At 45.0% G+C, this 25,149-nt stretch overlaps 4 protein-coding genes across 7 annotated transcripts in view; all 4 read left to right on the top strand.

Annotated features, from left to right (window-relative positions):
- Positions 1 to 1,931, top strand: part of LOC106575241 (four and a half LIM domains protein 2-like) — an 18,993-nt gene extending 17,062 nt beyond the window's left edge. Inside the window, exons 5-6 of the mRNA XM_014151627.2 lie at positions 1 to 181; positions 1,344 to 1,931. The exon at positions 1 to 181 is cut by the window's left edge and continues 6 nt beyond it. Coding sequence (XP_014007102.1) covers positions 1 to 181; positions 1,344 to 1,495 — 333 coding nt within the window. The 3' untranslated portion in view covers positions 1,496 to 1,931. The remainder of the gene's footprint in view (positions 182 to 1,343) is intronic.
- A 724-nt stretch (positions 1,932 to 2,655) lies between these two features.
- LOC106575156 (uncharacterized protein C7orf57 homolog) lies at positions 2,656 to 7,372 on the top strand. Of its 2 annotated transcripts, none has more exons than XM_014151390.2 (8): positions 2,656 to 2,919; positions 3,261 to 3,327; positions 3,790 to 3,975; positions 4,461 to 4,548; positions 4,798 to 4,921; positions 5,285 to 5,373; positions 5,608 to 5,708; positions 5,966 to 7,372. In XM_014151390.2, the coding sequence occupies exons 1-8, from the start codon at positions 2,824 to 2,826 to the stop codon at positions 6,019 to 6,021; spliced, it is 807 nt and encodes a 268-aa protein (XP_014006865.1). In that variant the 5' UTR covers positions 2,656 to 2,823; the 3' UTR covers positions 6,022 to 7,372. The 2 variants fall into 2 exon arrangements, with proteins under 2 accessions (XP_014006865.1, XP_014006864.1); XM_014151389.2 differs by having other exon boundaries at positions 2,657 to 2,919; positions 5,584 to 5,708.
- Positions 7,373 to 7,702: 330 nt separating this feature from the next.
- LOC106575158 (plakophilin-4) lies at positions 7,703 to 24,672 on the top strand. 2 transcript variants are annotated; one of them, XM_045698870.1, is made up of 21 exons: positions 7,703 to 7,998; positions 8,525 to 8,661; positions 10,689 to 10,810; positions 11,165 to 11,202; positions 11,590 to 11,730; positions 12,557 to 12,753; positions 13,006 to 13,576; positions 16,414 to 16,593; positions 16,855 to 17,083; positions 17,316 to 17,448; positions 18,217 to 18,430; positions 19,001 to 19,184; positions 19,479 to 19,596; positions 19,799 to 19,990; positions 20,842 to 21,015; positions 21,258 to 21,408; positions 21,487 to 21,764; positions 21,951 to 22,071; positions 22,281 to 22,412; positions 22,548 to 22,621; positions 23,443 to 24,672. In XM_045698870.1, the coding sequence occupies exons 2-21, from the start codon at positions 8,542 to 8,544 to the stop codon at positions 23,716 to 23,718; spliced, it is 3,645 nt and encodes a 1,214-aa protein (XP_045554826.1). In that variant the 5' UTR covers positions 7,703 to 7,998; positions 8,525 to 8,541; the 3' UTR covers positions 23,719 to 24,672. The 2 variants fall into 2 exon arrangements, with proteins under 2 accessions (XP_045554826.1, XP_045554825.1); XM_045698869.1 differs by having other exon boundaries at positions 11,587 to 11,730.
- LOC106575157 (protein TANC1) overlaps positions 24,667 to 25,149 on the top strand; it is a 54,502-nt gene continuing 54,019 nt past the window's right edge. For both annotated transcript variants that reach the window (XM_014151392.2, XM_014151391.2), the window contains exon 1: positions 24,667 to 24,908. In XM_014151392.2, coding sequence (XP_014006867.2) covers positions 24,667 to 24,908 — 242 coding nt within the window. The remainder of the gene's footprint in view (positions 24,909 to 25,149) is intronic.

Raw genomic sequence — 25,149 nt, 5'->3', positions numbered from 1 at the left:
ACCACTGGCGGGGTGACCTATCGCGATCAGCCGTGGCATAAGGACTGCTTCCTGTGCACCGGTTGTAAGCAGCAGCTGTCTGGCCAGCGGTTCACCTCTCGGGACGACTTGGCCTACTGCCTGAACTGCTTCTGCAACCTGTATTCCAAGAAGTGTGCCTCCTGCACCACCCCTATCAGTGGTACGTATGTTGAACTCTCACTTTGTCTCCCATTGACATCCATGCATGACTAAGTGAATATCTGACATAAGTGGAAGTTATGATTGGCTCCAGAGACTACAGATATGTGTGAAGATGAGCCAATGTGAGTGATCACTCACAACTTCCACTTATGTCAGATATTCACTTAGTCATGCATGGATGTCAATGGGAGACAAAGTGAAAGTTCAACATACAAGGAAGTTAGTATCCACCCCTCTATGATTAGTTAACTATACACTGTGTGGACAAAACATTAAGAACACCTGCTCTTTCCATGACAGACTGACCAGGTGAATCCAGGTGAAAGCTATGATCCCTTATTGATGTCACTTGTTAAATCCACTTCAATCAGTGTAGATGAAGAGGAGGAGACAGGTTAAAGAAGGATTTTTAATCTGTGAGACAATTGAGACATAGATTGTTTGTGTGCCATTCAGAGGGTGAATGGACAAGACAAAAGATTTAAGTGCCTTTGAACGGGGTATTGTAGTAGGTGCCAGTTGCACCGGTTTGAGTGTGTCATGAACTGCAACGCTGCTGGGTTTTTGATGCCCAACAGTTTCCCGTGTGTATCAAGAATGTATTTCTGATCAATTTGATGTTATTTTAATGGGCAAAAAAATGTGCTTTTAAAAACAAGGACATTTCAAAGTGACCCCAAACTTTTGAACGGTTGTGTAGGTCAACATCTGCTTGGAATGCTTTCGACACCTTGTAGAGTCCATGAGGCTGTTCTGAGGGCAAAAGGGGTTGCAACTCAATATTAGAAAGGTTTTGTACACTCAGTATCACTAGAACCAGGACTTTTTCCTTACAATGTGACAATAAAAAACCTGACTGACAAACTCTGGTTCCTCATCCTTTCACGCCATACTCTTCACTTCTATTCACTCCGACTCAAAACATTCCGTAGTAACGACTCCAACTCAAGGTTGCCTTACTTACAGTGAGGTCACACATTAACTAGTCAGGTATCTATCTGTTGTTATAGAAACATGGCACTCAGCTCATGGGTTTTGAATTCCTTTCAGAAAATGTACTTACTATCTATTAGAGTATTATTACATTGGTGATCCGGATTAATTTATAAGGAATTTCTCCATCCCTCCCTCTCTGTGTCTGTCTCGTCTTGCTTGTGCAGGTCTGGGTGGCAGCAAGTACATCTTGTTTGAAGAGCGCCAGTGGCACAACAACTGCTTCAACTGCAAGAAGTGCTCCATCTCCCTGGTGGGAAGGGGCTTTCTGATGGCCCGCGATGAGATCATTTGTCCCGAGTGCGGCAAAGACGTCTAAAAGCTGTATGCCAGGATGGAGCGTCAAAGCCAGAGAAGGCAAAGATGCAAGAGAATATAGGCCTACTCCTACTAACATTTCATTTATTAGAATTATATATTTATTCAATAACATACACTTCAGACTAACCCAAAGGGCTTTCTGCATGCACTGGCCTCAGATTGATACAATATGTTGTCTGATGAAATGAGCACAAATTGCGTTAGATTCTTAGAAAGAGATATCATTTTGATGTATTTTAAACAAAATAACAACTTTGTCTGTGGTTTGTTACCATTGAAACGTTTAACTATCGTATTATGTTGTATATGTTAGGATAATCATCCGTGACACATAACTACAACAGGAGTTGTACTTTTCATTAAAGCAGTAAAATCTAACGACAACATGACATGTACCTGCACTCTAAATGTGAAATAAAGTATTTAAAAGGCAATTCATTGATATAATGATCTTTCTGACATTTGATTTTGTTCCAAATCTGTAAAGACACCAAATAAATCCCATGGGCTCTGGTCAAAAGTAGTGCACTCCATAGGGGTGACATTTGGGATGCAGACTTACAACCCCCTATAGTTCTGAATAGCTTACCTCTGGCTCCATCTAGCGGTACAAGCACCCCTTAGGGGAAAATGGACTCGGTCTCTTGAACACTCAAAACCACATAAAGGAGGTATGGGATGTGAACATTAGTGCCTAAGGTCTAGGGTCTGGGCCTGGATCTGTGTGGCTCTTGGTGCAGGTTAGCGTTTTTCGTCATGAATCTTGTTCTGGAGGCAGCTCTGCAGAGGGGTCACTAGCTGGCAGAGCCACAAAGTAATTAATCCTTAATGCCTAAACCCTAACCTTAAATTACGACCAAAAAGATAATTTTTGTTTTCAGGAATTTTTACAATACAGTCAATTTTGACTTTGCAGCTGACCTATCTTTGGGGAAATCCCTAATTTCTGCCTCCGTACGTCAATCTCTCAAATGTCTTGGTCTGGGTCTGGACGCTGGGATTTCAGGTGGGGTTGTATGACGAGCTGTCCGTGGTGCTGAAAAGGTTCAGGGTGATGCTGCAGCTTGTTCGGGGTTGCTGTCCATGGTCCTGTACAAGATGCATGGCGCTGTTTTTGAGTGAAGAAAATAGCAATTCTCTGTAATAAATGAACATTCAAATAACTTACAGAATTACAAATCCAAAAGGCACAAACGTCTTCAAATTGAAGTCAATCTATTGGTTTATTGTAACTGTAATATAAATAATTGTATGTACATGTGTAATGTATATTCGTAGGATATTTCTGTTTTGGGTGTTTTCTTTATAAATAACATATACAACCACATGACCGGATGTACATGGAATGTGCAGCAGGAAATGCTAACCGCATTAGCTAACCATCCATATCGAGGTCTCCACACCCACCGGCACACGAATTGTGTAAGCTAGCTTTTCTAAACATACAATTCCTCTCTGAAAATTGCATTACTCTGTGTGCATTTACTAACATGATATGATAACCTGTTAGCTAGTTGTTCATATGTTAACATTGAGTCGTGCACGCCTGATGGCTTTTGTGGAAAGCTAGCTAGCTAGCTAAAGGATGCTATCCCACTAACTAGCGTGGAACAAAGGTTGTGTGTGCCTCTCCCCTCTGTGTCTGAAACGGGGGATACCCGATTGTCGTGCGGTTTACATGTAGCGAGAACTGTTAGCATAGTTTATCTTGCATTTTTTAACTCACGTTGCAACTATCTTGTCTTTTTATTATACCCCGTCAGCTAATTCTGGAATCATCATCAGCCAAAATGAGTGCTGCTCCCAACCACAGACGGACCAAGCCTGGTGGTAAGCTAGCTTGCTAACGTATTCTAGCCTCTGGCTGTAGTCAGTTAACTGGACATCTGTGCCAACTAATACAATATCCTAGCATTTAAGCAAACTCTCTTGTGTCATAAAGGGCCAGATCTAAGCAGAGTATTCCTAAAAAGTCCCGAGAGAGTGTGGATTTATCCCTCTGCTTCCACCAAATGTAGCGATTGAGAAATGACTGAGGTGGTGCTTGAACCAGTTACCTTCTGGTTGCAGGGGGCAAGTGCGCTAGCTACCTCCCTTGCCGCAAATTTCGAGACCTTAGCAGAGGTTATGATATGCTTACATACAGGGAGGCTACACCATATCACTCAATATAGCTTTTACATCTAGGCCATGAATTCTCTAGCCAGCCAGGGCAGTTACGTCATCTGCCTGTAAATGCAGGCTTAAGTGCTGGTGACAACACCCTTTCAAAACCTAATCATTTTATTACAGGCGTGAAGACAGGCTATCCAGGCCAAGCTCCCTCCAACGGTGTTACGGGACCCACTTCCCAGATCCCCGGGCTGTGCCAGGAAGCCACTGAGGGTGCTCCTGAGGCCAGGACCAGCGGAAGGCGTGTGGGAATATTCGACTCCGACTCCGACTATGTCAAACTTGCCAAAGGAGGGGGACAGAAGGGTAACAATGTTTTGTGTCATAGCTATGTGCTGCTTTACAGTAGATACATGCTTTACACTTCAGTACGTGGTCATTACTATGGCCTCATTGGACACAGATTAGTGTGGCTCTAATAATATTAGCTAGTTCAAATTATAGTGAATTGCTTTGTATATCATGCTCAACTCATTTGGTATTTTGTATTTTATTAGGATCCCCATTAGCTGTTGCGAAAGCCGCAGCTACTCTTCCTGGGGTTACACACAAAACATGAAACGTGACATAATTCATGACATTAATAGACAAAAACAGCTCAAGGACAGAACTACATACATAGCCTACATCTCAATACAGACACACAAAACGTCTAGGTCAAATAGGGGAGAGGCGTTGAATTCCCACATTGAATTTCCAAAGGAATTGAAAATACTTATTTTCAAAAGAGATGAATCCACGTTTAGTCAAGTTCCTACTTTTAAATACCTCGTGTTATGTGTCCTCCACAGGTTTACTGTGGCATGAGGACAACAAGGAGGAGGCTAGGCCGAATAAATCCTACAACTCACCTGATTGGTTCTCAGCTGAATCTCAGCGGTAAGGACCCCACCCCCTGTTGGTTTGTTGGCTCTGTTTGATGAAAATATTATTGGAATGTCTCATTCTCTAAAGTGGGATCATGGAACAATATGTCAGGCCTAACAAAACGTTCTGCATCATGTCATGTCTGTATGTGTCTTGAAAACAGATGAACAGGTCATGTTTAGAATGGGAAGTTACATCTTGAATCTTGGTGGTGGTGTATCTTTAGTTGTCCAAGCCAGGGTTCGGTTTTGTGCTTTACAGCGGAAGTAAAGCAGCATCCCCTGATGATTGTCAAGGATACGGCAAAAGGCAACCTCTCGCTGCTCCCTTCGGTACTGATGATATTTCAGCCTGGGAAAGGGAGAGTGATAGCTATAAAGAGAAGGTGAATTCAATGGCCCCAACAAACCCCCTAATCACTGACACAGTTGTTATCATTTACCATCATCCCCTCCCTTTATTTTTTTCATCAGTTCATCTCTTGAGTTGACTCCATCCTTGCGTTCAGTAATGGACTGGGTGGGGACTTCTGTTGAAATTCTTTGCCTTGTTTTTCACCAGTGTACTGTAATAACATTTCATTTGTTTGACCGCCAACCAGTTTGGTCATTATATCTTCACCCATGAATTTACTTGGTCATCCATTTCATTGTTAGAAGTTTCCCATGCGTGTGTATACTTCATACAATGAGTATTCTTGTGCTGGGCCTGACTGACTGGTTTGAACTGGTTGTATTCTTGTGTGCAGAACCCCACCGTCACGGATGCGTCCAGCCAAATGGAGAACATGTCTCTAAGCCAAGGTGGTTATATGGAGATCAACAAATACAAGAAGACGTGAGTGCCTGCCTCTATTTTCGACATCCACTGTTTGTTCTGTAATTCAATTTCACTTCACGCTTAATAATACCAATATGCTGAAATATGTGTGTCAGTATGTGATATATTTGTATAACCTTTATAACCTGTGTAATATATAATTTGTGTAATGTTGGAACTTATAAATTCAACATAACCACTAACACAATTGAATTTCCAACCTCTCAGTCAAAGTGATTTTACTATGGACAGGTCCCATGAGAAGAAAACTGCTCCCGTGAGCATGTCCAAGCTGCTGAGCTTTGGCTACATAGAGGATGAGAAGAAGTCCACCAATGAGGATGACTCCTCAAGTACGACAAATTACTTTGCCTTGTAGTCTTTCACAGACTTTTCCTCAACAAGTATTTTGGAGGAATTAGCAGCAGCGCTATATGTTTATTCTGCTAAATCAAACAATCTTTAATCAAACAATTAAAGTGTTTATTTCATACCATATGGAAATTCTGGACGTATGGGTTGGCTACGGGATTTAATGCATTTTGAATGTATGCCATTATTACATATGACCAATCTGTGTGTGTGTGTGTGTGTGTGTGTTGTCTTTCAGGTGTGACCTCTGAACAGACGAGCACCATCGCACCTGAGGATGAGGACCTGGAATAGGGAGGAGAACAGAAGAGGTCCATCTGGGGTAGAAAACAACAGTGGATACACACACCCACACCTGCCATTCACTCTACTGTATGTTCTCTCTCTCTCTCTCTCTCTCTCTCTCTGAGTGACACACTTTCTCTCATTACTGTACATCCCGACTGTTATTATGTTTTGTAATTATGCAACGGTACCATCTCTGTTAATTTATTAATTGTATTGTCTTTTGTTTTATACTCTGTGTAGTGTTGTTCTCAGAACACCGACACAGCTTATTGATGCTTGTCATGTTTATATTATCGTTGTTGAGTTGGAGGATGAATTGTGTGACTATGAAACAGTACTGTACACTGGAGTTTCTATTTGTGGTGTAAAAAATGGTTTTGGTGGTGTGAAGATTGTTTGTGAACAAGGCCTACTGTGCGGACACAAAGGAGACGTTTGTGGCTCACGCTTTTCAGCTCTCGTGTTGAATAGGACCGGAAACCGAGAGCTCTGCCAAAAAAACATGGAAACATGGGTGCTAAGGGATTCACTTCTTATGGGAAGGCAGACATGATTTGGAATGGAAGACAGAAATGCCAATGAATCTACTTTATTCTAAAGAGATGCCCTCCCAGCCAAGATACCAAGATACCAACCTATCTCATACCAGAATATGGTTCAGTGTTATGAAGTTATGGTGGGCATTGATTCCATAGATAGATAGAAACCTTTTGTGATGTTCTAACAACGGTGTCAATTCATTCTACATATTTAGGGAATAGTGGCAATTGTATCATGCAATGATATTGTTTACTCTGAAGTGAAATGGTTTTGCTTTGACGTGAAGGTAGGGCTGGCTGATATGGCCAAATTATATCACTATAGTTTACAACGGTATGGTGGTATTTGACGGTATTTTATGTTCCTGAATAATACAAGATCCAAATATGTTTTATGATTAGTGGATGAGCCTAGAATGGCAACAAATGAGTTATTTTGTTAAGTTATTTTAACAGGCTTTCTCCATGCTGACGGTTTTATTCTCAACCAAACTAGGACAAAAGTGACAGTGAAGTAGTCCAATTTGTTGAACTTTTCAGTTATTTAGCACTTAATAAAAACTTTTATGTGGATCCATACCGGTATGCCGGTATTCACGCTATATCGCCCAGCCCTATGTGAAGGTACATGTAGCTTGGAGACATGTTCCACTTAGCACAGTAAATACACCGTAATAATTTGCCATAGTTATTCATTGGTGGAGAGGTCCACTTTATTAACACAGTCAATGTGTGATCCTCATATCTTTCTTAAAGGGATGAGTGCACTGAGGCTATTGAGTGAAAATGTCATTAAAATAAATGAGCATGTGCATGTACCCCTCGTGCTCTTTCTTGATTAAGTGGTAATTAACTACAATGTCAGAACAGTACTAGTGTTAATAATCACGCCTATTGCCTATTAAAACTCTCACATAGCTTCGTGCAGATTATAGAACATAAATAATATCCAATCAAATTAATTATATTCATATGGCTCAATACATACACCAATAAAATATGATAGCATATTCATTTCAGTCAATATATATTTTGGCAAAAACACCACTTTAAACGTCATCATATCTGTTGATTCAGCTATTATTTTGTAAGGTGTTCCCATGGTCCCAGCGAATTACCATATAGATACCTCCGTGTACAAACCGCATGGTGACGTCACAGATATCCTGAATCCTGGCGGGTGCCACAGAAGTCAGTTGCACCGTAGCTGGGTAGATTTTGGACCGCCAAGGTAGATACATAAATATTAATACTGACATTCGCCAATGCATGGAATATTGCTTGAATCATTTCTGACGGATGAACTAGAAATGTAGTCTTAGCGACACAGTTTGCAAAATGAAGCTGTCGCGGTCGTATGGAAAATGGATTCCTAACGGACGTATACCCTGAGAAGTACATCAGCAACATCTGGCGGCTAAGGAATCGCACCAGCTCGTGCCTCGTAAGTAAGCAGCTGTTGCAGAATTGTAAATACATGATTCCTATCATTTCAACCTAGGCAGTGTCAGATGATTCACCTTCTCAGTATCCACATGCGCAGTGTACATGTTCTCTTGCATGTTCACACTTCAAACGTGGGGATTTTGTTTGTTACAGTGTATCTATCATGGGTTTATAGCTTCAGTGTATCGTCATACTATCATGCATTGACCTCACAGTCCATTTTCATTGAACTGGCTGCACCAATGCCCAGATGTAATGCAGCAGCAGCTTGCATTGGGAGAGCTGACATACCATTGACAGTGGCTGTAGTAATTGTATTGCTGTTGTTACCAGGCTTCTAGTTGAAGTGCTGTGCAGTGCTTCTAAGCCTGTCACATTGGTGGAAGTGCATGCATGCATTGCCAATAGGTCGCAAAATGACATAGCAAGCAATTGAGCCTTCCGTGCACTGCAGTCCTTGTTTGGTTTTAGTGCTGGACAGTAACATATTGTCTGTGTAATGTGTACTGGGCATGTCTCCACAGGGCAGAGAGGGTGGAGGATGCCATCCCCGGAGATGGGAGAGGAGGGGGAAGGGTCTCTGCCGGCCAGAGAGGGACCGAGCGGGCACGGCCAAGCAGACACCAGCACCAACAACCTACTGGCCTCGGTCAAAGAACAGGTGTGTATAGCTCCTGTCGTGCTCTCTCAGTAGGTATGAGTCGCATTCCCTCCCGATCTCCCTGTCTCTCCCCATCTCGTTCTAGTTCTGAGTGTTTTCCTCCCCTTTTCACCTTCTGCTGTGATGTTATGCATTTAGAGATGCTAGAATTGATCAAGCAGTGTTTTCTGAGACTGTCGCTCAATCAGAATTGTGGGAAAGTGTTTGCCAGATAAAGGATTTACAGATGTACAGTGTAGGATCACTGTTCTGTCCTCCTGAGTGCTAGTACAGAAATGAGTGATGACTACTGTGAATGTCACAACTTTCCAGATGTTTAATAAAACCCGTCATAAAACTGGAAATGAATGCAGTATCTTTTTCATCTTCCCGATGAGATTTTTATAGATTTTCGTGTATTTTTTAGTTAAAAAAAAAAAGTATTCATTTTTTTGTTGTTGTTGCATAAACGGTATTGCTGCATGAATATGGCAATGGTGTTTTGATGTATTTTGACCCCTGAGGCTTTAGGCTAAGTGTTTTCTAATGGGTTTCTCACTTGAATTCTAGCAGATTTTGTAAAGAGTCAGCAGAAGTATGCGGGGGGTCAGCTAACGGTAGTAGTATGATGGGCCGCAGTAATAATCTGTGCAAAATCAGCGTTTTCATAGTGAATAGTGATAGGTCCATCAGATGCTGTAGCAAACAGAATGCTGAATGAGCAATTAGCCATTCAGAAATGTGCCAAACCCAGTTAGAGATTTGACAAAATCGTTGGATTCCATGTTAGTGCCAAAAGTCCCGAGAGAACAAGACGTTCTAGTAAGAAGGAAGTCTTCTCCGTAGAATTAGAATGATGGTGTTCTTGTTGTTGTCATGGAATGTTTGGTACCAGTCCATCTCTCATCTCTATCCTAATCTAGATCTGGAAGTTAAAGCACCAGGCCAGCCAGGCTGGTTCAATCCAGTTACATCACCCGCCCTGCTGCCCCGCGCGTATTTCACTGAGGTCACTAATGCACTGCAAACTGTTGAAGTTAGACAGCTGTCAGGGAGTGTGTGTGTGTTTATGGGTTTTTCCCCCTGGTATTTATTGTGTGTGTGTGTGTTTACGCCCTGTCTGTGTTTGCTTGTGTGATGTGCTTGGTTGAGCCCAGTAATTCTCTGGTGTGTGTGTGTGTGTGTGTGTGTGTGTGTGTGTGTGTGTGTGTGTGTGTGTGTGTGTGTGTGTGTGTGTGTGTGTGTGTGTGTGTGTGTGTGTGTGTGTGTGTGTGTGTGTGTGTGTGTGTGTGTGTGTGTGTGTTGCACTCACTCTGTCTTTGGCTGACATTCCTGTGTGATTGCAGGATTCCAGTGTGTTGCAGAAGTCATCTGGTTCTCTCCAGTGTGTGTACAGTAGACAGGATCTGAGCTCTGGGGTGGACGCCTCTCACTAGACAGAGACACTTTGTGTTTGTGACCCTGTGACAACGGGCAGTCAGTCAGGGACGCCTCCAGTTCACCACTCAGCCGGTACAGCACTAGACACAACCTGGCACTGCTTGGCATGAGAGGAGGGATTATTGGCAGCACCCCATCCTGATAAGAACCCATCGTGTTCAAGCTGGTGGCTGGCTGCCACTGACTGCTTCCAAAAGAGGATGCTTCATCATTTAGCAGTTAGTCTCACCTCAAATCTGTCTAGTCTATATACACATGTTAGACATTTTAGACATGTGTAGCCTTGAAGGGTTTTTAATTGACTTCTTATAATAATGTTGACTTGTAACAGACACATTAAGAAACACCGGTCCCTGTTCAGCGTGAAATCAGACTGATGAATCTGGGTAGCTCTGACCTTAATGCCACAGCCTCTTTTGTTGACTTATTCATTTGGACCATAAATATATTTTATACGTCAAACGTCAAACTGCTCTAAAGGCGTAGCAGAGTGAGCATGCCAAAGGCTGTGTAACTTGGTTATCGTTAACACAGTGGAAGTTGTTGTCAGTCAAAGGAAATGTTCGGCGAGTATGATTCTACCGTTTGTCCCTTCCGTGTTGCCGTAGGAGCTCCAGTTTGAGCGTCTGACCCGGGAGCTGGAGGAGGAGCGTCAGATTGTCGCCAGTCAACTGGAGAGGTGCATGCTGGGAGCTGAGTCGCCTGGCGATGATGATGATGCCAGTAGCAGGTACACACACGCACACACACACACACACACACACACACACACACACACACACACACACACACACACACACACACACACACACACACACAGAGCACTGACCCTGTTTCTCTATCAGCATGTCACCTACAATGGAGCTACTGATGATGAGTAGCTACAGTAATGCCTTCATCCAGGCTCACCGAACGCACAACATGCAGCACACACACACACACACACGCACAAACACACACACACAAATACACACACAGGATTAAAGTGTAAAGTGTCATGTTGATCTAGCTCTCATCTCCTCTCCATCCCTGTCCTGCCCCACCCCCTTCCCTCCATTGTTTTACTACCTTCTCTTCTTTACAGTGACTCGTCAGAGAAGTCCTTCGCTTGGAGATCCACAGGTACAGCTTCTCCCAAATTCATATTGACCCCTATTGAAATCCAATTGTCTAGACACCCATAGGGTTGCCTAATGGAAGCACAAGAACAAGGGCATGTAGCGAGTCCTATCATAAACTGCTATTGAGGTGAGCTACGTTTGTACCACAGGAGGCTGCTGAGGGGAGAACGGCTCATAATAATGTCTGGAACGGAGCAAATGGAACGGCATCAAACACCTGGAAACCATGTGTTTGATGTATTTGATACCATTCCACTTACTCTGCTCCAGTCATTACCACAAGCCCGTTCTCCCCAATTAAGGTGCCACCAACCTCCTGTGATTTTTAAACGATCTTGATAGCGATCACAGGACGGTTGACGTGACGCCATCTTGTTTTCCTCAGTAGATGTGTCTGGTACGGGAGAGCACCGGGCTGCTGTAATGGACAGCTCTCACCAGTCACCCTCCCGTCTCTTCAGAGCTGATCAGGGTCACGGGTCACTCTACCTCCCTGAAGCGGAGAGGGCATCCCTGTATGACAGTGAGGGTCTGTTACTTCCTGCATCCTCTTTTTCATCTGCCTCCTTCTTCATTTTTTTTACAGTTCAGATTTAGCATGGAGAATATAGCGTGTTTAGGACTAGATGGAATCTGCCGGGGAGAATTTTTTTTTACTTGCACGAATGATGACACCGAAAAGGAGAAAAAGGTTTGAAAGTCAAAAGGCAGAAACGCTTTGAAATCCCCAAAAAAACTGAAAATGCTTTGAAATCCCCCAAAAAACTGAAAATGCTTTGAAATCCCCCAAAAAACTGAAAATGCTTTGAAATCCCCCAAAAAACTGAAAATGCTTTGAAATCCCCCAAAAAACTGAAAATGCTTTGAAATCAAAAAGCAGAAACTTCTTTGAAGTAAAAAGTAGCTGTGGAATAACATCAAAGTATACCAGGTACTGCGACACAGTATATAACGTAGCTATGGTTTACTAATGAAATATTAAGACAACATCTACAACTAATGTAACAACAGATTTCATTTGGCCATAAAATGCACAATAAACAGTATATCATCCGAAGCGGGCACGTTCCACAACTTAGTGACAATATTTATTTAAATGGGCACTTATCTTTTACATACCGTGGCACGCTGTGTTGATTATGAATGTGTCGATTGCATAAATGCTCATTCAGCTCTGAAATAGACCTCAAGGCCAACAAGCTAAACCATTATTCAAACATCATTCTGTCCTCTGCTTCCTCTCCTCCCTCCCTCCCCTCTTTCTCCTCTTCTCTCTCCTACATCCCCTTCTCCTCTCCTCCCTTCCCCCACTCCCCTCTTTCTCCTCTACCCCTCCCCACGCCTCCCTCTTACAGGATCTGTGGCCCACATCACGTCGTATGCCGATAGTGGCTATCAGGACAGCAGTATGAGTTACTACAGTGTGAGCAGAGAGAACGTGGTTCTGTCAGAGCCCAAACACGTGCTGTCGGGCAGCGGCCCCAGGGTAAGCCCCAGGGGAAGCCCCAGTCACGGCAGGAGCTCCCGGGCAGAGGGGCAGGCCTCCGTACAGGTAGCCAATATACACTAACCCACCTCTACTGTGAAGAGAGACAACCTATTTATATGCCCACATGTTTATATGATATAACTTTTTAAATGCCTGCCTATTTATATAATATCTTAGTTAACCTACTCAAACTGTATACAACTCAAAGTTAAAGATAACCGTATGTATCAAGGACTGCATTGGCTTTCCTGTGTGTCGTGCCCTGTCCATATGTCTCCCCCACTCACCCTGCTTCCTGCATCCCTCCTGCCCCAGGCCTCAGCGTCAGGGCGGGTGATGAGGAGGATGGGCTCCCTCTCCTCCCGGGGCCAGTCTCCTGTGTGTGGTGTGGGGGGCTCCGTGTCCCCGTCCCGGGTCTCTCTCCGCACCTCCCAGGGCGGCAGCGCCTACGGCTCACCCATCCTCACCGAGCCCAAACCCCTCGCCAGCATCTTCCCCGTCACCACCATGCCCCCCTCCTCCCCGCCCGGTCCAGGCAACACCCCCTCCTTCCACCGCGCCACCTCTCCTTACTCCCCCACCCACCAGAGGAACGGGAACGGCGACTCTCCTCTCGGGACCAGCCCCCGTCCAGGCAGCGCTAGTCATGCCACCTCACCTCACCAGGCGATGGGGAGTGTCTCCGGTCGCCTGGGGTCTACACTGTCTCTGGTGGAGGGGAGGGGGCTGTCTGACTCTCCTCTGAGGTCCTGTATGACGGCTGTGCCCCAGCACTACGGCTCCACACTGACCCGCCAGGGGGCTCAGGCTCTCCCCTACGGACATGACGCCTACGGGCTCTATGAGAGGACCGCCCTGCCTCTGTCACGGCCTGACAGCCTCACTGGTTAGTCATACAGCAGGACTCTGCCTCGAAACACACCCATGCACACACGTTCATGCATACACACACACACATACACACACACACACACACATGCACTTAAAGATGGAATCCCTAATTAAAAGAATAACAAAGCGGTAACCCTGCCTGTGTTTTGGTAAAAAGCTGAGGGATGGGCCTGGATAAATTTAACCACTCTCAAATTAAAAGCAAGACCTATGTATGCAAGGACTGACCATCCATCAAAATAATAGTTTTAGCCGTGTTTTAAGGCTATACAGCAGGGATCATCAACTAGATTCAGCCGCGGGATGATTTGTTCTTGAGCGGATGGTCAGGGGGCTGGAACATAATTACAAATCATTTGTAGACTGCAGATTGACCGCAAGAAGACCAAACAGATATAATATTTGACCAAAACATCGTAGTTTCAAACCTTGCTTACATTCGTATACGATCACATATACAGTATCTCTATATGCGTGGGAATAGTTTGGAACAGATTTGATATAAAATCCCTTGCAGTCCGCTAGTTGGGGAATGCTGCTATACAGTGTTTATTTACATTTGTTTTGTTTACAAACATTGGAGTATAAAAAGCTTACATTTTGGGTTCTGATGGGGTAGGCCTAAATCAATCGAACCAAGTTCATGAGGCATTTATATAAGTTATATTCTTCAAGAATCAAGTCCAAAAGTCCAAAAATTGATGTAGCAAGTAAGGATTCTAGCTTTGAAGGGTAATTTTATGCTGGTTAAAGGGTAGGAAAAATATACTTGAAAAAGGGCAAACGTTACCAGTCTCTCTTCTTATTTACGTGCATCGATTTAGCTTTGTTTAGATCCATTGGTTTCTGTGTGAAAGGGATTATATGAACTAAATACTAGATCTGTAGTGTTGCTGACAGTGTGGCGACAGAGAGATGCGCTTGTCCTTTATCCTGAGCCATCATATCACTGAGCCTATCCTACTGACACACATAGCCCTGTTTTGCTCAGAAGTTAACCATAGGGGCTCTGGGCAAAAGTAGTGCACTATATAGGGAATAGGGTGCCATTTGAGGCGTAACCAGAGTCATTCAGAGCACTGCTCTGCTGTGGGGGTGTTTGGTAAATGACAAAGCATCATGGATTGGTTTTCATCTATTTTACTGGGCCAAAAGAAAGGAGCCTATTGGCAAAGTGAATCAAGTGCGCCCTGGAGAACCATAAAGCATAGCCTTTCACAGCTCGTTACGCTGAAGCAGAGTGATGCAGGGGATTCTTGTTGGCCGTAGGCCTATACTGCACAGTACATCTCAATAGGTTCAGCTTTCAAAAGAGGTTCCACAATAGACTGCCACCATCTAAGATGCACGCTATTGTTGGTGTGGTCACTTCAACCAGCATCGTATTTGGGACAAATCATTCGCTAAACCCAAAACCTCATCTAAATCTTCTAATGAATAATGGGTAATTGAGCACGTTGAAGAGACTAAATTGATTGGTGTAACCCTAGATTGTAAACTGTCATGGTCAAAACATACTGATGCAACGGTAGCTAAGATGGGGAGAGGTCTGTCCATGATAAAGCACTGCTCTTTCTTCTTGACATCACAATCAACTACACAAGTCCGACAGGCCGAAATTTCATCACACCTGGACTACTGCCCAGATGTATGGTCAAGTGCTGCAAAGAAGGACATGGGAAAATTACAGTTGGCCCAGAACAGAGCAGCACAGCTTAAATGTACACTGAGGGCTAGAATCAAGAACATGCATGTCAATCTCTCCTGGCTCAAAGTAGAGGAGAGACTGACTGCATCACTGCTTGTCTTTGTGTGAGGTATTGACGTGTTGAAAGCACCCAGCTGTCTGTTCAAACAGCTCAGACACCCGTACATACCCCACAAGACATGCCACCAGGGATCTCTTCAGACACCCGTACATACCCCACAAGACATGCCACCAGGGGTCTCTTCAGACACCCGTACATACCCCACAAGACATGCCACCAGGGGTCTCTTCAGACACCCGTACATACCCCACAAGACATGCCACCAGGGGTCTCTTCAGACACCCGTACATACCCCACAAGACATGCGACCAGGGGTCTCTTCAGACACCTGTACATACCCCACAAGACATGCCACCAGGGGTCTCTTCAGACACCTATACATACCCCACAAGACATGCCACCAGGGGTCTCTTCAGACACCCGTACATACCCCACAAGACATGCCACCAGGGGTCTCTTCAGACATTGTGCTGTGAGCTGTTGTTTTATTTGTTTTTCTTTATCTGATTTTACTTCTCGCTTGAGTTACCTGATGTGCTAGAGAGTTCCATGTAGTCGTGGTTCTATTTAGTACTGTGTGTTTCTGGACTTGGGGACTGTGAAGAGATTTTATATTGTAATTTGTAATAATAGAGTAGTAATGTAATAATGTGTTGTATGTTGTATTGATTTATTTAGTGATGTAGGCTGTTGTTGTTTTTGTTGTGATGTAACTGTTCTAACCCTGTTTGGACCCCAGGAAGAGTAGCTGCTGCCTTGGTAGTAGCTAATGGGGATCCTAATAAATACTAATCCTCTTTCATCAACCTGAACCATGAACATAGATCTACTTTCACACCGTACAGCATCCTATAATTAACTATTCATAACCAACATACGACACAACTGATTACAGATTGTAATATTATTTTAGATTTAAGGTTGATTCAGGGTTGATAAAGAAATTCACCCCATTTCTCCACCTTCCATCACTAACAACATTGTCCTCAAAGCCCGTCTTGTCAGCTGACACAGTGTAAATAATGTCATGACTATTAAGTTCCCCTGCTGTGTGTGTGTCCAGGCCTGCACAGCTCCTACGCCACTCACCACAGCCCACTGGACCAGGATATGAGGATGGCCATGTCTCCTGACTGCCACATCACGCCTGTCTACGACGACAGAGCCTTCCAAAGCCCCTTGTATCACAGCCCCACCCACGCCCACCACGGCTCACACAGCGCTATCTACAGGACACTCAGGGGTACTGCAACACACTACCAGCAGACACAACTACACATGGCTGGGACCATTGGGACCAGAGACTTGCACCGTGTGTTATGACTAGTTTGTAATCTACAGTCAACACGATATTCTTATGTGGGCAGTCTTTTCTAAGAGACATGGCGATGCAGTTATACAGACTCAAAGTGGAGAAGTGTGTGTGTGTGTGTGTGTGTGTGTGTGTGTGTGTGTGTGTAGGCTACGCCCCATCCTGAATATATCTGTGTCTTTGTATTCCCAGGTGCGGAGAACCTTCAGCGGATCCTCCAGAGGACCACAAGCCATTGCAGCACCCTGGCGTACCAAAGAAGCAGCTATGGGCTGAACACCGCAGGGTCATACGCAGACCCCTTCAGGGTCTCCCAGCAGGGACAGGGGCCCAATGAGACCTCTTTCTCCAGGCACTCTGGTCTGGTCGACAGGGCTGCCACAAGGTCCCCCTCCATAGACAGTATACAAAAGGATCCTAGGTACAAATACACAACGCACCATCACACACACACACACACACAACGTGATGATTACATCCAGACATGTTATTGATGAATTCAAATCAAGTGATTTGATGTTGGAAGCGATAGATTGAAAATTGCTTTTAGACTCACTTTCTTTCCCTCTCAACTTCTCTCTCTCCCTCTATCTCTCTCTCTCTCCCTGTCTCTCTCCCTCCCTCTCATCTCTCTCCCTCCCCACCCTCTGTAGGGAGTTTGCGTGGCGTGACCCCGATCTCCCTGAGGTGATCCACATGCTGCAGCATCACTTCCCCTCTGTCCAGGCCAACGCTGCAGCCTACCTCCAGCACCTGTGTTACAGAGACAACCGCATCAAAGTGGAGGTAATGGGATGCCCATCTGTCCCCGTCTGTTCCCTAACCTCTCGGCTGACGTGTGTTATCAGACTTTGTGGGGATGGGAAGTCCTTCCCTAGAGAGGATTTGAAAGCACAAACGCATAACCCTTTTCTGCAGTCACATGACCAAATCACTCTTTAGTGGTTCTGGGTGGAATGTTAATAACACGATTCATCATTTCATTAAAAAAAAAACGTTTTTCTTTTCAGAAAATGTCAAACGGTTTTGTTATATTTCAGTCTTCTGTGATGTATATATAAATTATAATATTGGGATGCAATCTCAAAATGTAATACATTTAAACTCTATATCTGACATGGTGCAGGGTTTTAAGCCCATAACCATGTGTGTGAGGTGTAAACTTCTGTTTCAAAGTAGATTTGTTTAAAGACTACCAGGAATCACTCTGTGACCCTGAGTTATCCCACTGCAGTAACAGGTGAATTAATATAAAGGATAGTATTAAAAACATGAAAATAAGCCGGGTGGTTTGAGCCCTGAGTGCACACCACGTCGGTAACCAGTTTATAATAGCATTAAGGCACCTCGGTTGTTTGTGGTATATTGCCAATATACCACGGCTAAGGGCTGTATCCAGGCACGCTGCGTTGCGTCGTGTTAGGGAACAGCCCTTTGGCGTGCTAAATTGGCCATATACCACACCCCCTTGGGCCTTGTTGTTTAAATAACTGCTATTGATTATACCTTTTTTGTCAGCTCCAGGTGTGTCTGACCTTGACCCTCTTCTAACAGGTGTGTCACCTGGGAGGTGTCCAGCACCTGGTGGACCTGCTGGACCACAAGGCTATGGAGGTGCAGAGGAGTTCCTGCGGAGCCCTGAGGAACCTGGTTTATGGCAAGGCTACAGACGACAACAAGGTGGCCCTGAGGAACTCTGGTGGCGTTCCCGCTCTGCTCAGACTGCTGAGGAAGACCACCGACAACGAAGTCAGGGAGCTGGTCACTGGTAGGTCTCTCTTCCTCACGGTCTGTCTGTCTCTGTCTTTTTTTGCTGTCTGCCTGTATTTATGACTGTCTAGACCAGGGGTATTGAACTCTGACCCTACGATGTCCGGAGCCTGCTGGTTTTCTGTTCTACCTGACCCTACGATGTCCGGAGCCTGCTGGTTTTCTGTTCTACCTGACCCTACGATGTCCGGAGCCTGCTGGTTTTCTGTTCTACCTGACCCTACGATGTCCGGAGCCTGCTGGTTTTCTGTTCTACCTGACCCTACGATGTCCGGAGCCTGCTGGTTTTCTGTTCTACCTGATAATTAATTGCACCCACCTGATGTCCCAGGTCTAAATCAGTCCCTGGTTAGCGGGGAACAATGAAAAAACGTATCGGAACTGGCTTTGAGGTCCAGAGTTGAGTTTGAGAGGTCTAGATCGATCTATATGCCTGCTTGCTGGTACAGTATTTCTTGCCAATCTCTGCATTATCAAGTGAGGGATGACTGGATTCAACCTCATGGCCCCACCTCAGCACGTGTCCTCTGCTCACTACATCCGCGTGCCTATCCCCCTTTACCACTAGGGGTGCTGTGGAACCTGTCGTCCTGCGACGCGGTCAAGATGACCATCATCAGGGACGCTCTGAGCACCCTGACCAACACTGTGGTCATCCCCCACTCCGGCTGGAGTAGCAGCAACTACAGAGAGGAGACCAAGCTCAAGGTCCACTCCTCTCTCCTGCTGCGCAACACTACCGGCTGCCTCAGGTGAGGAGTGAGGAAGTCATCCCTGTCAGAACAGAAGTACACCACTTTGGATTAAAGCTTCTGCTAAATGGCATTCTTCCTCTCTCTGTGTGTGTGTGTGTGTGTGTGTGTGTGTGTGTGTGTGTGTGTGTGTGTGTGTGTGTGTGTGTGTGTGTGTGTGTGTGTGTGTGTGTGTGTGTGTGTGTGTGTGTGTGTGTGTGTGTGTGTGTGTGTGTGTGTGTGTGCGTGTCTGTAAACCTGTATGTATTGTATATGTGGTTGTATTGTTGACCTTTCTACTGTGTTTTGCTACAGGAACCTGAGTTCAGCGGGAGAGGAGGCCAGGGGTCAGCTGAGGTGTTGTGAGGGGCTGGTGAATTCACTTCTCTATGTCCTCAAGGCCTGCGTTAGCACCTCTGACTTCGACAGCAAGGTGGGCTTACTATAAGAGTAGTACATTTAGGCCTCACCTGCCTGAACCCCCTTTACTTTATCCAGAATTAGACCAGTCCTCTTCACTCAGTTTCTGCCCATCCATCTCTGCTATCCCAACTTGAAGTTCCTGATCGTACCCCCTGTGTGTGTGTGTGTGTGTATTGTGCGCGTCACTGAAATGCTTCCCCCTCCTCTCCCAGATTGTGGAGAACTGTGTGTGTACTCTGAGGAACCTGTCCTACCGTCTGGAGATAGAGATGCCCTCGTCTCGCCTGCTGGGGACTCAGGAACTGGACGCCCTGCTGGGCTACGGGTCCCCCAGTAAGGACCTAGACTACCTCTGCTGGGGCAAGAAGAGGAAGAAGAAGAAGAGGGGCTGGCTGGATGATAAGGTGTGTGTATAGTAGGGGTTATCCGCTTTCCTTGGCTAAGTCACACTTCGACACCTATGATAAAGGCGCCTGGAAATGTGTTAGAATTAACACAGAACATTAGCTAAGATACACTAAGTATTTGGACACCTGCTCGTCGAACATCTCATTCCAAAATCATGGGCATTAATATGGAGTTGGTCCCTCCATTGCTGCTATAACAGCCTCCACTCTTCTGGGAAGGCTTTCCACTAGATGCTGGAACATTGCTGCAGGGACTTGCTTCCATTCAGCCAAAATGGCATTATTAAGGTTGGGTACTGATGTTGGGGCCATTACGCCTGGCTCGCAGTAGGCGTTCCAATTCATCCCAAAGGTGTTTGATGGGGTTCAGGTCAGGGCTCTGTGCAGGCCAGTCAAGTTCTTCCACACTGATCTCGACAAACCATTTCTGTCTTGACCTCGCTTTGTGCACTGGGGCATTGTCATGCTGAAACAGGAAAGGGCCTTTCCCAAACTGTTGCCACAAAGTTGAAAGTACAGAATCGTCTACAATGCCATTGTATGTTGTAGCGTTAGGATTTCCCTTCACTGGAACTAAGGGGCCTAGCTTGAACCATGGAAAACAGCCCCAGACCCTTATTCCTCCTCCACCAAACAGAGTCCAAAGGCAGCGAGCTTTACACCACTCCAGCCGACTCTTGGCATTGCGCATGGTGATCTTAGGCTTGTGTGCGGCTGCTTGGCCATGGAAACCCATTTCATGAAGCTCCAGAGGCGGTTTGGAACTCGGTAGTTCGTGTTGCAACAGAGGACAACGTTTCTTCCATTCTGTGGTGTTTCATTCATTATGCTCTTCTTTATGCTTTCAGTGGGACGGCGTGGGACCCATCCCGGGGTTTGGTAAGCCTCCGCGGGGGGCAGAGATGCTGTGGCACCCGGCCGTGGTGAAGCCCTACCTCAGCCTGCTGGCAGAGAGCTCCAACCCTGCCACCCTGGAGGGCTCGGCCGGATCCCTTCAGAACCTCTCCGCTGGAAACTGGAAGGTGCCCCGCTTTGTTTCATTGTAACCTTTGTTTATACAGGTTAGTCTCATTAAGATATCTCATTGAGATCAATCTATTTCACAAGAGACCAACAGCCCACACCTGACCCTCATGTCTGTTATGCATTGCTGTTTATCTGGTATTACTGTAATGTTACATCAGTATAATGGTACTGTAATAACATAATTGGACTTCCTGGGTAAATAAAGGTGAAATAAAAATCCAATAATCCCTGTGTGCAGTTTTCGGCCTACATCCGTGTGGCGGTGCGCAAGGAGAAGGGGCTTCCTATCCTGGTGGAGCTGCTGAGGATGGACAACGACAGGGTGGTCTGCTCTGTGGCCACCGCTCTGAGGAACATGGCCCTGGACAGCAGGAACAAGGAGCTTATAGGTCAGACACACACACACACACACACACCCACACACACACACACTTAAGTTCGTCATGCCCCCCTGTCTCCCCTCTCAGGAAAGTATGCGATGCGGGACCTGGTGAACCGTCTCCCCGGGGGAAGCCCCCCCCTGCTGTCTGACGAGACGGTGGCGTCTGTCTGCTGCACGCTCCACGAAGTCACCAGCAGGAACATGGAGAACGCCAAGACCCTGGCGGACACGGGGGGCATCGAGAAGCTGGTGGACATCAGTAAGGGCAGGGGGAAGGGCTATTCTATGAAGGTGGTGAAGGCTGCTGCTCAGGTCCTCAACACGCTGTGGCAGTACAGGGACCTGCGCACCCTCTACAAACAGGTCAGATCACTGTGTCCTCGCAAGTTCATGGTTTTGGTATAATCGCTTAACTAATATCAAAAGTTGCAGATTTGGCTCCATTTTACCTTGGAAAAACGGAACTAATCTCTGATAAAATACCTTAATATCCAGTTTTGCAAGGGTGAAATATCACTGTCCTGAGAGCAGCGATTATCTCTGTTGTAGGACGGATGGCACCACGGTCATTTCATCACTCCCGTGTCCACTCTGGAGAGAGACAGGTACAGGTCTCATCCAACCCTGCCTACTAGCACCTTACAGATGTCCCCCGTGCCTCGCCAATCAGGTGAGAGCACTCAACTATCATGTTCAAACTACTCATCAACACACACCACCAATGGACCTTCCCTCCGGGTCTGGTTCCTCTCAAAGTCTGTTCCCTGCCGCTATGCTTCCGTTTGCTCTTTGAGGTCTCGGCCCGGGTTACTGTCAAGCACTTTCTGACAAGTGGTTTCTGAATCTAATGTTGATGGAATGAATGGAATGTCTTCTCAGGTGGAAGTGCAACCTCCTCGCCTGCCATGTTAGGGATCAGAAGACACAGCTCGAACTACCAGAGGGCTCAGTCATCTATGCAACTCCATACATATTATGGAGACAACAGTTTACATAAAAACCAGTACACAGGTAAGCCATGAGGAAGGTCTTTTTGTTCGCCAGTACGGTTTCCGTGTACAATTTAAATATATTGAATGTTTCACACACACAGCTGAGTTAACAATGCCTCGCGCTTGTATTCTTATCTTTGTTTTTCACTTTCAGGGTCAGAAAAGCAAACGCCGTATTTTATCGGGTCCTATTCCTCACCATCAAGAGAGGACTATCCTAGGACCCAGGTAAGACAAAAATATGTTGTGGTTCTGGTGTCTTAAAGGTCCAATGCAGACGTTTTTTTTATCTCGATATCAAATCATTTCTGCGTAACAATAAAGTACTTACTTATTGTTTTCAATTAAATGTGTCAAAAACAAACAACAATAGCTTCTTAGCAAGAATTTAGCTAGGACTGTCTGAGAGTGGTCTGAGTGGGGAAAACGAGCTATTATTGGCAGAGAGGTTTGGAACCCTCTTTCTTATTGGTCTATTAACTAATTTACCACCTGGTGACATACCGGGCACTCAAACTCCATCTCACCCAAACAGGCTGAAATTACAGGCGTTAATTTCAAACCGCTCTTATACTAAAAGGGCATTATCATAATTGTTTTCAATTTCACAGTATTATTCCAAACTCATAGTGTGGAAATATATATAAAGCGCAGGAAAATCTCAATTCTGACTGCACTGGGCTTTTAAATTCTCTTTGTTACCTAAAATAAGATTACACAACCTTATTGTCCTTTATTGGGTGTAGTGGTGCCCACTGAGTCCCCACAGAGCCTTTCTTGTGTTCAAGGGATTAAATGTATCTCAAAAGTTTGGTCTTTCATTGTGTTCGGTGGTGTAGTGGATAGTACATTTTTTGATTTTGGAAGAGGGTTTACCCACCTTTTCTGGAAAAATGCATTGAAAGTATAGGACTATGGACTGAGATCAGAGATTACCCAGCTATTATTTTACCACTACATCGCTGCTTGTGTGTAATAGTCCCTCCACTCTCATGTAGGACTCATGTCTGTTGTGTTGAAGGGAATGAGTTTGTCTTTTGTTTTACCAGCAGGAAGATGTGTTCTACTCCGACGAGCCGGATAGGAATACTTACAACAACTACAGAATGTATCTGTCATCACCGCAAGGTTACGGGGAGGAGGAGCCTGGGCCTTACCAGGATGAGCCAGAGAACCTGACCTCCACAGAGCGATACAACACCTCCCAATCTAACAGACTGCAATACAATACCAACACCACTAACTACGTGGACTTCTACTCCACCACGAGGAGGCCTTCTCAGAAGGCTAACCAGTACACTGGATCCCCTGACTCCTGGGTGTAGGGATGGAGAAACCATGTAAAAACCATGGACTGACTCATCCGTTTAAGCTACGTGTGTGTGTGTGTGTGTGTGTGTGTGTGTGTGTGTGTGTGTGTGTGTGTGTGTGTGTGTGTGTGTGTGTGTGTGTGTGTGTGTGTGTGTGTGTGTGTGTGTGTGTGTGTGTGTGTGTGTGTGTGTGTGTGTGTGTGTGTGTGTGTGAGAGACAGAAAGAACATGAGTGTGTCTGTATGTGTGTGTGTTCTTGTGTGTGTGGTTCCAGTGGGAAAGAGCCTGTTGTTTTCTGGAGTGGTGTGATGTCAGCCAAAGAAGAAAGGTTTGTTGGCTTTATGATGAGGTTGGTTGGATACGAGCCAGGCATCCGCTTGGTTGGAAATGTGGAGAATGGAGAGAGTGCTGAAGAAGTGTTGCCTAAAAATAAACATAAAAGGGATAGTTTACTCAAAATAGAAATTAACATGATGTTCAATATATGTTAGCTGTTATTGATAAACTAAGACAGTTATGGATATAGTAAAGGCTGCAAATATCTCCAAACTAGCTTGGTGAATCGACTACAGCCAAATGGAAAATAATGTGAATTTGGATTTTGAGTCAAATAAATAATTTGTATGTTGGCCAAATATATATCATGAAGTCATATCTGTGAAATGTCAAATAGTATTTGTACAGAGAAATATAAACGTTACACTGTGTTGTTACAGAATGTTACTGTATTCAATGTGTAGACTGTGTATGTATGATATGGTGTCTAGTGACATTTTTATGATTTATTTATTTAAGTGTGTGACTTTCCCCCAAAACGCCCTGATGTATGTTGTCCAACACTGACGATCATGTGCCACGTGACATATGGAAGCGTATGAAGATTTTAAAAAAGAGCGCATCATAACACTAAAAAAGATTCAGAAGTTGTGAAAATGAGGCTTGGTGAAATAAATCAGCTGTGGAATGGAATTGCAGGTGTTGGTGATTTTTAATTTATTTTCATTTTGTCATCCAAACGTTCTTCACTCGGAGGGGGCGCGCTCCCAGAAAGCGCACGATAGAGCGTCTTTTCATCAGCTCCACCAACTTCCAGGACGGACCACACAGCTCCGCTCATGCAATCAACATTCCCATAGCTATGGAGGGAAATGCGTTGTTTTGAAGAAACGTCGACGAACTAAACTTGACTCTTCTTTTTTTAACAGGTATATTTTGCTTGTACTGTTACGTGTGAGGTTGTCGGCTGTTTTGTGAGCCAACTTCTAGATGCGTGAAGTGTCGGGGCATGACAAACCGTTACATTGTTTAACGTTACAGTTTACGTAATCGTTCATGTGCCGCGTCAAAGTTATTGCAAGAAAAAAAACGTTTTTTACTGTGTCGTGTATGAATTCATTCGTAAGTAATAGATTAAATAACGGATTTCAGCATGTGCCTCGCATTCGC

Source organism: Salmo salar, chromosome ssa17 (assembly GCF_905237065.1).
Source record: "Salmo salar chromosome ssa17, Ssal_v3.1, whole genome shotgun sequence".
Taxonomy (NCBI): Eukaryota; Metazoa; Chordata; class Actinopteri; order Salmoniformes; family Salmonidae; genus Salmo; species Salmo salar.
The sequence above is the reverse complement of the archived record's forward strand: the minus strand, read 5'-3'. Positions and strand labels throughout refer to the sequence as shown.